We start from the raw sequence: 13992 nt of genomic DNA, 5'->3' as shown, positions 1-13992 counted from the left end.
AGTTAAGACATTCATCTAGGGCAACAGTGGTTGAGTCATTCCCAATAAATAGGTTTCTTAATTTTCTTAGACTTTTATTTACATAATTCAAATTTATAATCTTTAATATTTTATTTTATTTTACATTGCTAAAACAAAAAGAAAAGTTGGCCTAAAACTATGGATAGACTAAAGGTAATGTAATTACTACCCGAGTAACCAAGCTCTGAGGCCTTTTTCACAGCTGAAAGGAATTGAGCTCTGCTTCAACATGACACGTCATGATTCAGGTTGACAGATCGTCCAATGGCCACCACACCGGCAGCCACAAACCCACCGCTGGTCCCATGCTCTAATAGCAGCTGTTCGAGTTCTACTGTGAAGTTGTGATTGAACCCCACACCTGTCACAAATACGTAAAAGGCTGTAAGCATATGAATTTTTAGTGTATAACACATTTGATGTTTTAGACTACAAATTACCTTGTACACTGCTTCAGAACTCTCGGATTTTTGCCAAGATAAATGTGTCTAGTTGTGTCCACAAACTGTTCTGATTTGTTGACACATTCAGGGTTAAGAAGTTCAGGAGAAAATTGCAGTACATCAGGCTCTGTTCCATATTCCAGCTGCATAAGAAGTTCCAAAAATGTCATTGAAACCACTAATAAAAACAACACATCTGAACACTTGTCCATTAAAAAATTCCAACTTAACAAACCTGTAGTGGAAATGACTGTTGGAAAAAGGCGGGGGATGCAATTACTCTGCAAGGAGCCAGAGAACTGAAAGCAGGGAGCATCACATGACTCGGCAACTGCAGGCATTCATCTGAAAACAAATCAAATCACAAATAAATGTTTGTCCCTTGTCATCAATGTCACAAATAAATAAGAAAACATGGACGGCTCATTACCAATCAGAGAGTCATCGGGCTGTTCAAGACTTTGAACCAGCTTCGAAAGTAATTTGAAAATATGGGCTAAAACATCCATTGAATCATGATTCTGGATAAAGACAGGCAAACAGGTTTTTCGGAGGAGTCCCCAAATGCGAATGATGACCAAGAGTTCTCGTAGAGTATTCAATGCCTTGTGATCACGCAGAATGTCATACTGAAAAGCAGTATCAAAATATATGATTTCAAGTTACATGAGATGGACTTGACTTTAAAAGAGTATTTATACCTATAGTTAGTCTCTTACCCCAGATGGTTTAATTCCACGAGGCAAACGAGCCAATAACGATAGTGCTAGATCTGCAACCCATTGAATGAGCTGCTGAAGTGATTGCAGAGTGCTTGGCTCCATTGTAAATTCTTTAGCTTCTATCAGCAAAAGCACTTTATCAACATCATCATATTGTGAATCTGAAACAACTGGACAAAAAGAAAGCAAGTATTCAGAAACAAATTTCTAAAGAACCATTGAAGCTACATAAATCAAAATGAAACTAACCAGCCAGACTCTCAGCAGGACCTTTTTCATGACTTGAGAGGTCAGAAGGCCGCAGCAAAGATTTGAAAGCTGTAGCTACTGATTGCAACATCATCAGGGCATTTAAATCTGCTGCTTTAGACTGGCAATTAAATGAGAGCCTACAAAATAAAAAACATTACGTAGTTAAAAAACATGAAACACACTCTTTCCACAAAAGAAATATTTTCTTTGATATTTAAAAAATGCTACTAGGTAATTTTATTCCATTTTATTATTTTATAAGAGATTCCTCAAATCATATCTTATGTAAGATTCTGACTCATGAAAAGAAAAAGAAAACTGCTAGTGTATGCTGCCAGAACTCAGCACAGTAAAGGTTTGCCAAATAGCAGGGTTTATGTGTAATATCAGAATGTTACATAACTTACGAATGATCCATAATTACCTGTACAAGGATGCCTTTATGCTTAGAAATTGTGCAGAGTGAAATTGTTGTACCGCTTGCTGTTGGCGATTGTAGCTTTCAGTAAATCTGTCACAAACTGCCTCCAGCATGGATGTGCGCAAACTGACCAGCAGATCCCACCAGTCCAGTCCACTAACCAGACAATATTCCAGCAAAGTGCAAGCATACGGCACAGTCATTGGAGCACCTTTAAAGATAAAACAAAAGAAATTACTAACAGCACAGATAGGAACATTTAAAGGCAATGTGATTTATCTGAATGCTCACCAGGTTCAGAAATTGGGAGAAGTCGGTACAAATACAGTTGTCCTTGAGTGTCAACAGCCACAGCAACGTTTCCCAACCAAGTTATATCCATATGAGAGACACAAATACCAAGCCTTGGCTGCTTTGGTTGACTCCAAGACATGTTATTAATGGATGCTGTGGCAACCTAGATTGAAGCAATTATTCCAGTTAAGTAGCCTTATTCACCAAAAGTTCATCTTACGCAAACTAGCAAATAGTCACCTGCTTTAGTCCGTCTTTATACAAACAACTGATTTTCCCATCCTCAAATGCTACCAGCACATAAGAGGGTGGTGGAACAGCAGTTGTAATTGATATCTTTGATACAGTGAGGCATGAGATCGATGAGGTGCTTTGACACTGAGAATGGTGCTGCCAAACCTATCACAACAAAATTTAACTTGTATCAATGCGTTTATTAATATTATAAAATTTGAATTATTTGGCTAGTGCAGAACCTACCACAGTTTTAGAATCAATAGGAAGATTTAATTTCTGTTGAAACATGGCATGAATTGTAACAGGTTTTTCTCTCAGCTCCCATATATCAATCTGAGATCCTTGGTCAGTGCTTGAGGCTACAACTAATGAATCAGCATCTTCACGAACCACAAACTTCAAGTGTGTTACAAACTTAGCTTGAGGAGGATTTGGTCCTGATTTAGAGCAACAAAAGAATTTAAATGAGACAATTTTCCAGTACTATTAGTTACTGCATTAGACTTGGATAATACAACTCACGCTGAGGTGTAGGAGTTTTGCCACTTTGAGGGAAAAAGCTGGGGAGGGCTTGAGACGTTACAACCAATTTGTCATCAGGTTTAGTAACACCTACTTGATAGCATAAGATGGGTAAATTAACATTACCACTACTTGCAGCAATCAAAAAGTGTCCATCTGAAAAAAGTAAATTGTTATTATGATAATTCTTGAAATGACCTTAAATTGCTTGATGGAAAGTGTGCAATCAGCTTACTCTTCCCAAAGCAAATGTCGACAGTAGTAATGCGATGCCTAATGGAACCCAGGCTTGCTGTTGCAGTAGTCACTCCGCCATGACCTCCTCTGTTGAGACCAACCACACCCACCATACCAGTACTAGTTATAACAATACAGCCCTCTACAGGCTTCCCACCAAACTGACGCACAGAAGCTGCAAAGCGCTGATGGCTAAACTTTTCATAGTAATGCATGTTATCTTTTCTCTCAGCAACCAAGCAGATCTGAAAATTTGAAAAATCAAATACCAGCAGTTAGGAAAGGTATCATGGATATATATATTAAAAAAATTTGGCCTCAGTCAATTTTTTAATTACCTTCTTGCCATTGTGAAAAAAAGCAGCAGCAACTATATTTTCTCCATGAAAGGTAGTAGTTCCTAAACATGTCCATTCATTCAAGAGATGATCTTTATTAGCCCAGATCTGCACATTTCCTGAAGCATCAGCAATAAGTAATTTAGAGCCAGGTATATCCCAGTCAATGGCTGTAATAAGTGCTTTGTTTGAGGTAATTCTGTAATAGAATCAAACACAGATTAAGAAGACAGTAGTGGAGAGGTACAGAGTAACATCAAGCGGCAGAATTGCATGAAATTGCATACTTGTGCACGTTCCAAGGGGTGTTGAGGTCAGCCACATACACATGAGAGCCCCATGTTTTCCCTGCAATATCATCTACCTCTAAATTTGTCACAAAAGCAATGACATTTTGACTAGATACATTGCAGATGCCATAGCCTTCGTATAAGCTGAAACAAACACACGTGGTTAAAATGGGGCAACTGAGGAATAAATAGACCACAGATATATAAAACTGTCAAAATTACCTCTCCAAATCATAGCTTTTCGAGCCACTTGCTGGCTGTTTTCTTGATACAGAGTAGAGCAAGTCCATCGTAGAGGCAAATAATACCACAAACAATTACATGGAAATTCTATCGCAGAACATAGACTGGAGGTCTGTGAACCTGTGATCAATAAAAGAAAGGTCATCATAAAACCAACAATACATCGGTAGGAACTTCAAATACAACTTTGCGATGCAATATTTACAAAAGTTGATTTAGGCAGACAGGTGAAAGTTAGGTTAGCAGTACCTGGAAAGGGACAACAGTTTCGAGGCACCGCTTCATTTTGCTCTCTGATGGCTATTGTAACTACATCACAACAAAAGAGAGCGTAAAGTAGCCGGAATTTAACTGATTTGAAACGATTTTCTCACATAAAGAGGAGAAAATCCTATATATTTGACAGATCAGTGTGAACTCAAATGAAAGCAAACGATGACCTGTGAATGGGGTGGGGGTAGGGATGGGGGGGTGTTGAAGGGGGAAGGGAGGAAGGACAGAGGGACCGAAAGGGACAAAAGTTTGCTTTGCAAGCAGCTTTGCAAGAGCAGACCCCTGTACGAGGCTTAGCGGGTGCCTTCCTTTGCAAACAACGGAGCTGGAATTCTAGTCTCGCGGACGGGTCCATCCCTCTATTTCAAAGATAAGTCGGTTGGAATGGTTAGTTGGCGGGCCGGGGGAGGTAGGTGAGAGGGGAAGGGGAAGGTGTCACTCGACTCCTCACTGACACACCACACACGCTCACAAGCACTCACACATACACATCAGTATTTATAGGTGAGCCAAACTTGGGCCGGGGCCAAGTTCGCGGGCTACAGGTGGCAGCAAAGTTGCACATTTGGCCGGGTAGGACCAATCGCATTGTATCGCGTCGAAGCATTAGGCAGGGGACTTCTTTTTGTGAGGACGGTGAGCATTCGGTCGGGAAAAGTGGGTGAGACAGAGCGCTGTGTGGGTAGGTGGAGACGCGCGTGTGTGTGGGCGGGGCGGAGCGGGGAATGCACGGACGTACCTGGCTGTGATTGAGTGGAAAGTGGTCCGACCAAATCGGTTTAGAACCACGTTAATCTGACGTCTTCGTGTTCGTTCTGCTCGGTTGATTCTCAGCGCTTAGAAGTTGACCGAGTTGAGGTTAGGTGCCGTCGCACTCCTATCTGTACCTGTCATGTTCTATTGTGGGAAGCATGTCCTCCCCTTTTATGACCGATGGCCTCGACGAGCCACACCTTGCATTGGAGATCGCTGCTGCCTTTATCAATGTTCTCTGGAACCGCTGCATTGGCGAGTCTCTGTCATGAAGATAATTTTCGGTTGGCTAGGGGCTAGGAATTTCATATTTTATTCATTTGCTTTGGCTGACTGTGTAGACCTTCTTGAATGGGGCCTTCTTCTCTACCTTAATCTCAATCATTTTTGTGGGTCTCGGCACCTTAATTTAATCATCTTATCAATGAAAATAGTTATGTCCTATTAATGTTTTTCGATTTGCTCACTGTGAAGCCTGTTGCTCATCGGTTTTACAGTCATGTGTAGATCTATTTTATCGTTGATTGGATGACTGTTCCGTCATATAGCAATTTTCAATTTGTTTCAGCAGGTGCAGGAAGTCTTTTAGACTGTGACAATGGCAGACCCAAGCTATGGCAGGACCACCACGGTCACCACCGAGACGATTGTGACATCGCCCAATATACGATTTGATCCCAGTTACATTCGAACTGTTCCGGGAATACTGAAAGCTGCTCAGATTGTAAGTCAATTTCTTATTATCAGCTGTAAGGTTGTCTTTTTAAAAATTAATTTTTTTTTCATTTTAACTAGATTTTGAATCTATTGGGATTTATCTGCATCACCGTCTCTCATTGGAGTGTGACATCTCGTGCTGGATGGTTCAACTTTGTGGCCATGACAGGGTTCTGGTTTACTGGAATACTGCTCGTTTTGTATCTATTCCATGTCATTGAAAAGTTTTTCAAGATTCCCTGGTTGAAATTGGTTTGTAAAATTTCTTTATGCTAAAACTCATTTTTTATTATTTTTTGACATTGAACATTTTTATTTTTTACACAACAATCTTCAAGGCTATAACTAAGAATTTATTTTGCAGGAATTTGGGTTCTGTGCCTTGTGGACCTTCTTCTACCTTCTCGCTGCATCATTGGCTGCTGGTTTTGCTTCTGTTGATGAGTCTTTCGGTGCTGGTGCAGTGAGTGTCTTTCTTGTTGCATATATCTATTTTTAAACTATAATTTTACACATCTTAATCCATAATTGTCTTTCTTTCTCTCTGTTTAGTTCTTCGGCTACTGTGCTATGGTTGCATATGCATATGATGCTTTCCTGAAATTCAAGGCATTCAAATCAGGACAGCTTGCTCAAGGAGAGAAGACCACCACCACGGAAACTGTTTCCCCCACTGCCTACTAACTGGTAGCCTAGCTTACTGCCACCAGTCAGTACAAAATATTTTCTCACAAACTTGCCTGTACCTAACTAAAACATCGAAACTATTTCTTTGATGGTTCACCATTGTTCTTAATATTTTTGTGACTACTTAATTTTTAATTATAGTGGCACGTACGGCCGCTATGTGTTGTTTTTTTATAATAATGGCTCATAAGGCAGCATGTATCTTGAATCAGAACTGTATTGTTTATTTTTCTACTGTGTTTGTAACTTGTTAAAAGTATCTCCCAATGAATGTGACTTCTTTTACTATAGACATTTGGGTGCAAATTGAAATTTTGATAAGATCTTATTTTTATGTGGATTATTAATTTTTGATTGATGGAAGTGTGATCTTGTTAGCTTGCACTCACTAAAGCTTACATTGGAGGTTCGCCTCTGTTACTCAAAGTAGGGTCATTGCCTTAAAGACTGCACTGTTACTGACAAAGTTTGTTGAATTAAGCACAATAAGATTTGGTTGCTTAAACACTTAATAATCAATTTTGTACATAATTGTAAGTTCCAAATGTCACATTTTGTCCAAAGTGGTGGGAGAATGTGACTCAGTTTAATGCATCTGAGTTGAGTAATAATATGGTTATTACAAAAGATGGCTTCTCTTAAATGCTAGTCTTGCTTTACACTTACAGACAAGAACATTAATTAAGGTTGCTGTATTGTAGTCTTAATTGTCCATCTATATGTTAAGATGTTGCTTGAATAAATGTGGTTTAAAAGACACGGACACAAGTTTTGAGTTATGAATGCTATGATGTTGCATGTTACCTGCCTTTTGAATTGTTTCCGATGCGTCTCTTCAGTGTTTCTAAAAAGAAAATGGTGTTTCAATGTTTTGGATTGTGACATTGCATATCGATCTTCAGCATATCTTAGGGTACATGTATTGTAATTTTTGACTGGTTTTCAATTGGACCATATTTGTTAAACCATACATTTTTTTACATGTGTTGTTGTTGTAAATCTCAATTATTGTGAGCATTGGATAATGTACTATTTTTCCTGTTGTTAACTCTTGACTAAAAGCTATTCTCATATTGACTGGTTTAATCAACCTTATTTGAACTTAAGTTTTGTATTGCTTAATTCATTGCAAGTTTTTTAGTTCTGTTAAAGAAACGACATAGGTTATAGAATTGTTGAATTCTCTGTTACACAACTATTTGTTTCTTTCATTTCCCTATGTCTTTGTGGACTTGATCCAAAAAGGGCAGCTTGTTTCGGAGGTTTTCTCTCAGTTGGTTTTTGTTTTAATTTGACTGACATTTGATCTTATCTGTGTATTGTAACTGTTTGCGTTGAATGAATTGTTGTCTTTTTACTCATGCTAGTGCTTGTTAATGCACCCTGAATCACTGTACTTCAAATTGGCAATTTCAAATAAGGAACTGCTTTGTTTCCAGTGTCTTTGTAGCCTGTGCACATACATTTGGTTTCGCATTTTCTCTTAATCTCATTTTATGGTATATGTCTCCTTTTTTGGTTACCAAATTCAAGTATTATTTAAAGTACTAAGAAAAAAAAAAGGTTTCCTTTGTGTTTACAAGATGCAATTGTGAACTGTTACTGTCTTGAAGAATGCCTCTGCTGTATTGAGAGAGAGTTGAGTGTACAATATGTATATAATGCAAGGAGATCTAAGCCTTAAGAGTTTGACATAAACTCTCGGCACTTTGGTTCATTCTCAATAATTTATTTAGTTTTAATCTAGCCTTTGCGTCCCAAAGGTGTCACTGCAGCTAAAGAAGGAAATACATTTTCCAAGCATCATGAGACTTGGTGGCTCTTGGTCTAACCTGTAATCATTTGTAATGGTCCCTCGTCCACTCTTTTGAAAAAAATAAAATCACTTTTTTTTCCATTTGTGTTGTTCTTACACCAGAAACCTCAACATTGGCAGATTTCATAAAAGCAGGTTGCCTAATAGGACAATCGGCCGGGCAAATTATTTTCGTTTTCCAGCAAACTTTGTGGCCTTCTTGACGGGCATACTGACGGAACCGCGCCTTCTGCTCGACGTGATTCAAGGGTTTGGCACTTCCCCCTCCCACGGACCCTCGGCTGCGACTCGGCGCCTGCCTGCTGTCTAGAGCCCTCTAGGCCCTCGAGCGGACGGGACGGGCCGGGCCGCCCTGTTCTGACGTTGATGTATAGAAACTTGTAGGTCGCACGGTAATGGGAAATTCTTATAATGCAAATTACTGGTGCGCGAGCTGGCGGCAGCCTTGCGGCGGCGGGCGGCAGCACTGCCTCTTGAGTCGGGGCTCCATTTATTTTGTTGTGCTTTTTCTCCTTTCGCCCGGGACCCGGCCCACCCCACGCGGCGCGCCGCAGCACCCATTTATAAAAGTTGCCCGCAATGTAGTGCCTCTCTCCTGATACGACGGTGATTTTGAAGGGCAGAAAGGGCGCCCTTTCAAACGGACAGAGTGTTGCAAAGAGGGGGCGCGCATTCAAGTAAATTAGGCCAACCAATACCCGCCGGCCTGCAGGATGTTTGGCACTCATAGAAGGGAAGGGAGGAGGGAAAAGTAGAGGCGACAGAATCCCCTTCCAACTCCCCGACTTAAATTTCAAACAAGTAGCAGGTTCGCTACGCTTTTTATTTTTTTTCTTTGGTTGGCACTTCTCCTTTGACCGATAAGCTCTTGCTGGGAGGGAAGCCCATTTCTCGACGGCCTGATTAAGTGGCCGGAAATGACGCTTACAAGTAAGTCCCCCTGGATCGGACTGGAGAGGCACATTTCTGGAGCGGTCTGGGTATTTACCCAGCCAGGCGCGCGGCGCGGTGTTGTCGGCAAAAGTGACGGTGAAGGCATGAGAGGGGCGGTGAGCGGGGTGCATGTCGACAGGAAGGTCTTTAATGGCATTTCGCCACGAAAAGAAAAAGAAAAAGGCGGAAGTGGCGTTATTGGACGGCCTGGCGAGGCCTGGAAGCCGAGGCCTGGCACGGGAGTTACATCAGTGACGGCCCAGTGCACCGAGGCGAGCCGGAGCCGGAGCCGAGCCGCACCGGAGCCGAGCCGCACCGGAGCCGAGCCGGGCCCAGTCCAGCCCGTGGGACGGCGACGATGCACGGTGCACGGTGGGCCAAGACCTCGGCCAAGACCGGTGGAGCGGCCAAAATTCGAGACGCGTTTTGAGCTCCAGAGTCGCTAAATGGGACTCGAACCGAACGTGTGACCCCACCAATGGATTCCTCGTTCGGAGAGGAATCCATTGGCGGGGTCACACGTTCGAGTCCCAATTAGCGACTCTGTAGCTCAAAACGCGTCTATAATTTTGGCCGCTCCACCGGTCGTCTGACCCACTGTGCGATGCCGTGCCGTGGCCAGGAACGCACCTACAGCCTCCTCATAAGTTGGGAGGGTTGAACTAACGAAAATTCGAGAACTGTGACCGTTATAGGGTTCAGGCCACTTTCAATAATTGGAAATTCGAATTCGACTCCCTACGTTTAGTCATGCTAAGCGTTTCCCTACTCACCCTTCGCGAGATGCTAACACCTGAATTGTCGTCAAACTGCTCCCTGGTCCTGAGAGGACGCTCCACAGTGGGCCAGAAGACTGGTCAGGGCGGCCAAAACTCTTGACGCGTTTTGAGCTCCAGAGTCGCTGAACAAGACTCAAACGGAAAGTGTGACCCCTTCAGTGAATACCTCGTTTGGAGAGCAATCCATTGGTGGGGTCACACGTTCGGTTTGTGTCTCAATTAGCGACTCTGGAGCTGAAAACGCGTCTAGAATTTGGGCCGCCTCCACCGGTCTTCTGGCCCACTGTGCGCTCGAGCCCTTCCCCCTCCCCCTCTCTCCGTCTCTCTCGCTCGGTCGCTAATTGCAGCCGAGCGACGAGGACGGAAGCGGCCGTTTCCTCCAGGACTCCAGCAGGAAGCAGCGCCGCCGGAGATCCGCTCACATAACGACGCGTCAGGGGGAATCCTTATTATCGGTGGCGGGAAAATAAGGAGAAAGTAAAAGGGACGGTTAAAATATGTCGCAGCGTCCGCGTCGAGGATGAAGAATGCCTTCCGATCGGAGAAATGAGCACTGTGAGAAAAAAGTACGGAAAAAGTACGGAACATGTCTGGTCAATAATTTGCCTGGAACGTCCGTACTTGCCAACTACGGAACGTTCTGTACTCTTTTTCCGTACCCATTTACATGGGTTCATATGGAACAAGTACGGAACGTTCCGTACTTTTCTCCGTACCTCCGTACTATATTTTTCTGTGCCATTTCCTTACAAAAGTACGAAATTTTTTACAGTGAGGAGGAACGGTCCTCGCTCGAGTCAGGCCAAGTCTGAATGCGTGCACTGGTTTCGTCGTTCTCTCTCGCACTTTTGCGGGACGTGTGCGCGCGAGAGACAGAGAGAAGAAGTCACTTGTTCGGAATGAGCTTACGGGGAGGCGGGAGCGCCGAGCATGTGTCGGGCCCGAAAATGGCATACGATCGTGTGTGGTCTAGCCCTTAATGGTAATGGTGCGGGTAGCCGATACCGACGCTCCGGCGCGCAGCGGGTGGCCTACCCTCGACTCGACGGGCGCACTGATGGTGCAGTGAGTCTGCACAGTGCTGCCACCAAAGTAGGCCAACATTCCTACGATGCCTCAGTGTCGAAAGGGTTGCCGTTCTCAGCCTATAGTTCAAGTTAGGGGTTCCAACTCGCAGGCATGAATTGGCTTTTAGGTCGGTAGCGCGGTCGGTAAAAAGGAGCACTACGTTGCACAGTGGCCCAGAAGACCGGCGGAGGCGGCCGAAACTCCAGACGCGTTTTGAGCTCCAGAGTCGCTAGACAAGCCTCGATCCGAGCGTGTGACCCCACCAATGATTCCTCGTTCGGAGAGCGATCCATTGGTGGGTCACACGTTCGGCTTGAGTCTCATTTAGCGACTCTGGAGCTCAAAACGCGTCTGGAGTTTTGGCCGCCTCCACCGTCTTCTGGTCACTGTGCGTTGGCGTCTTCAGGGCCCCCTCTGACAGGCTGAGCGTGTCGGCGGCGGCCAGGTCGTTGCCGTGCGGACTGTCACCCCACGACTGTCCAGAAAGACTGCGTAGGTGGCCAATACACTAGACGCGTTTGGAGCTCCAGAGTCACTAAACAGGTCTCGAACCGAATGTGTGACCCCACCAATGGATAGCTCTCCGAACGAGGAATCCATGGGGGCCGTTCGCACCCATTTAGCGACGCACGTTACTTTGTGACTTTGAAACTGAGCAAAAGCTCCAATGCAGATAATCGCATTTGTAAAAAGGCATGCAAAGGAAGTCTGACATTACCGTAGGTGCGTTTCGCTGGTCGCGCAGTATCTTAAGTCGCACAGATTTGCAACTTGATTGACAATTCCTCTGCTCAGGTCAGTATGCACCCTAAAAGGCAAAAAAGGATTCAAAGACCATGCTTGAGGGGGTTGCGCCCACACCTGAGTTAAGTCACAGCAGATCTTACTTTGACCTTTTGATATGGCTCGCCCAGTTCACGTTTAGCACGAAACCCCGCCAGGCGACCCCAGCCAGGACCCCTGATGGGACAGGGGACCCAGGTGAACCGCTGTCTACCTTGGTAATGGTGCGGGTAGGCAACCCGATGCAACCGACGCCCGGCGCGCAGCGGGGGCCTACCTCGACTCGACGGGCGCACTGAGTGCAGTGGTCTGCACAGTGCTCACCAAAGTAGGCCAACTTCCTACGATGCCTCAGTGTCGAGGGTTGCCGTTCTCAGCCTATAGTTCAAGTTAGGTTCCAACTCGCAGGCATGAATTGGCTTTAGGTCGGCGCGGGTAAAAAGGGAGAGCACTACGTTGCACGTGCGAAGACCGGCGAGGCGGCCGAAACTCCAGACGCGTTTTGAGCTCCAGAGTCGCTAGACAAGCCTCGATCCGAGCGTGTGACCCCACCAATGGATTCCTCGTTCGGAGAGCGATCCATTGGTGGGGTCACACGTTCGGCTTGAGTCTCATTTAGCGACTCTGGAGCTCAAAACGCGTCTGGAGTTTTGGCCGCCTCCACCGGTCTTCTGGTCCACTGTGCGTTGGCGTCTTCAGGGCCCCCTCTGACAGGCTTGTAGCGTGTCGGCGGCGGCCAGGTCGTTGCCGTGCGGACTGTCATCCCGCCACCGCACTGTGGGCCAGAATAAGACTGGCGTAGGTGGCCAATACACTAGACGCGTTTGGAGCTCCAGAGTCACTAAACAGGTCTCGAACCGAATGTGTGACCCCACCAATGGATAGCTCTCCGAACGAGGAATCCATTGGTGGGGTCACACGTTCGGTTCGAGTCCCATTTAGCGACTCTGAAGCTCAAAACGCGTCCGGGATTTTGACCGCCTCCACCGGTCTTCTGGCCAACTGAGGATCTCAGCGGTCCGTGCTCACGACGTGCATTGCCGTTTCGCCGCTTTTGGCACGGGCTGTCGTGGCTCGCGGCTCGCTGTTCGCGGTTCGCGCCCATCACCTCCGACAGGGCCTCCGACAGGGCCTCCGCCGCGGCCTCGCCGCCTCCGCGCCGCTGGAATGTCTTATTATCTCCACACACCCTACTCGGGCGGAAATGGAGTGGAAGGGCCTGTAAGTGTCCCGCTAATGCCCCACCGCGACAAAATAAAACGAATAAGAAATTTTTGGCAACAATCTTCCCTATCGATTGTACTTTATCGAGCTTAAAGCGGCCAGATAGGAGGCTGCCGCGCGCTGCCGCGCCGCGGGCGGCCCGGGTCTGGCGGAGCCTGGCGGAGCGAGCGAGAGGGGCCAGAGTGGCGATGCAAATGCCCTGGAATAAAAAGAGATAACGAGTTTTTGGTAATTTAAGTGCTGTGGAGTGGAAGCGGCCTCCGGAGGCGAGGCGGGCGAGCAAGGCGCTGGCAAGTCCATGGACGGCACCGCCCCCGCCCCCGCCCCCCGCCCCGCGTCACTTTATTTCTCAATTTCTGGCGAAGGTGGCGACAGGGCGGTGAAAAGGCCGCCGTGCCGTCGATACTGGAGGCGCTGGAGGCACTGGAGGCACTGGAGGCACTGGAGGCACTGGAGGCACTGGAGGCGGAGGCACTGGAGGCACTGGAGGCACTGGAGGCACTGGAGGCACTGGAGGCACTGGAGGCACTGGAGGCACTGGAGGCGCTGGAGGCGGCCGTCGTCGTGTCGCCGCCCGGGACGCAGCCTGGCCCTCCGACCGCCGCCGCTGCAGACTGATTCCGAGAGTCGTTTTCGTCGCTCTGTCTCTCTCGCACCTATACGGGACGCCCCATGAGTGCGAGGGAGACAGGGTGACGAAAATGACTCTCGGAATCAGTCAGTCTGCTGACTGACGCGACGCAATTACAATTAAATTGGGAGCGCGACTTCCACGGTGCGGAGTGTGGAATGACGCGTGACGTCACGTGGCGGCAGCCTGCACGGCGGTGAGGTCCACCTGCCGATAGGCGTCGCGACACGGTTCCATGAGAAAGCTAAAAGTTTTTTTTTTTTCAGTGTGAGGTTAACTGGGTGTGACTGGAGCTAGTGAAGCCTTTT

At 46.1% G+C, this 13992-nt stretch overlaps 2 protein-coding genes across 13 annotated transcripts; one reads left to right on the top strand and one right to left on the bottom strand.

The window, feature by feature from the left end:
- Positions 1–83: 83 nt before the first annotated feature.
- LOC117651647 (mediator of RNA polymerase II transcription subunit 16) lies at positions 84–4487 on the bottom strand. Of its 2 annotated transcripts, none has more exons than XM_034395843.1 (16): positions 4226–4487; positions 4000–4140; positions 3775–3921; positions 3488–3686; positions 3148–3394; positions 2913–3068; positions 2634–2827; positions 2394–2552; positions 2151–2316; positions 1863–2070; positions 1436–1575; positions 1184–1356; positions 895–1093; positions 700–809; positions 462–607; positions 84–382 (listed from the first exon to the last, which is right to left on the bottom strand). In XM_034395843.1, exons 2-16 carry the CDS (start codon positions 4065–4067, stop codon positions 259–261), a joined length of 2436 nt encoding a protein of 811 aa, XP_034251734.1. In that variant the 5' UTR covers positions 4068–4140; positions 4226–4487; the 3' UTR covers positions 84–258. The 2 variants fall into 2 exon arrangements, with proteins under 2 accessions (XP_034251734.1, XP_034251732.1); XM_034395841.1 differs by having other exon boundaries at positions 4270–4487.
- Positions 4488–4735: 248 nt separating this feature from the next.
- On the top strand, positions 4736–8027 carry LOC117651665 (CKLF-like MARVEL transmembrane domain-containing protein 8). 11 transcript variants are annotated; one of them, XM_034395906.1, is made up of 5 exons: positions 4736–4797; positions 5618–5770; positions 5842–6015; positions 6128–6226; positions 6316–8027. In XM_034395906.1, the coding sequence occupies exons 2-5, from the start codon at positions 5645–5647 to the stop codon at positions 6445–6447; spliced, it is 531 nt and encodes a 176-aa protein (XP_034251797.1). In that variant the 5' UTR covers positions 4736–4797; positions 5618–5644; the 3' UTR covers positions 6448–8027. The 11 variants fall into 11 exon arrangements, with proteins under 11 accessions (XP_034251797.1, XP_034251796.1, XP_034251794.1 ...); XM_034395905.1 differs by having other exon boundaries at positions 4742–4797; positions 5615–5770; XM_034395903.1 differs by having other exon boundaries at positions 4742–4866; positions 5615–5770.
- The last annotated feature ends 5965 nt before the right edge of the window (positions 8028–13992 follow it).

This window comes from Thrips palmi, unplaced genomic scaffold (assembly GCF_012932325.1).
Source record: "Thrips palmi isolate BJ-2018 unplaced genomic scaffold, TpBJ-2018v1 HiC_scaffold_6, whole genome shotgun sequence".
NCBI classification, from domain to species: domain Eukaryota; kingdom Metazoa; phylum Arthropoda; class Insecta; order Thysanoptera; family Thripidae; genus Thrips; species Thrips palmi.
Note: the sequence above shows the minus strand (reverse complement) of the source record. Positions and strands in the feature narration are given on the sequence as shown.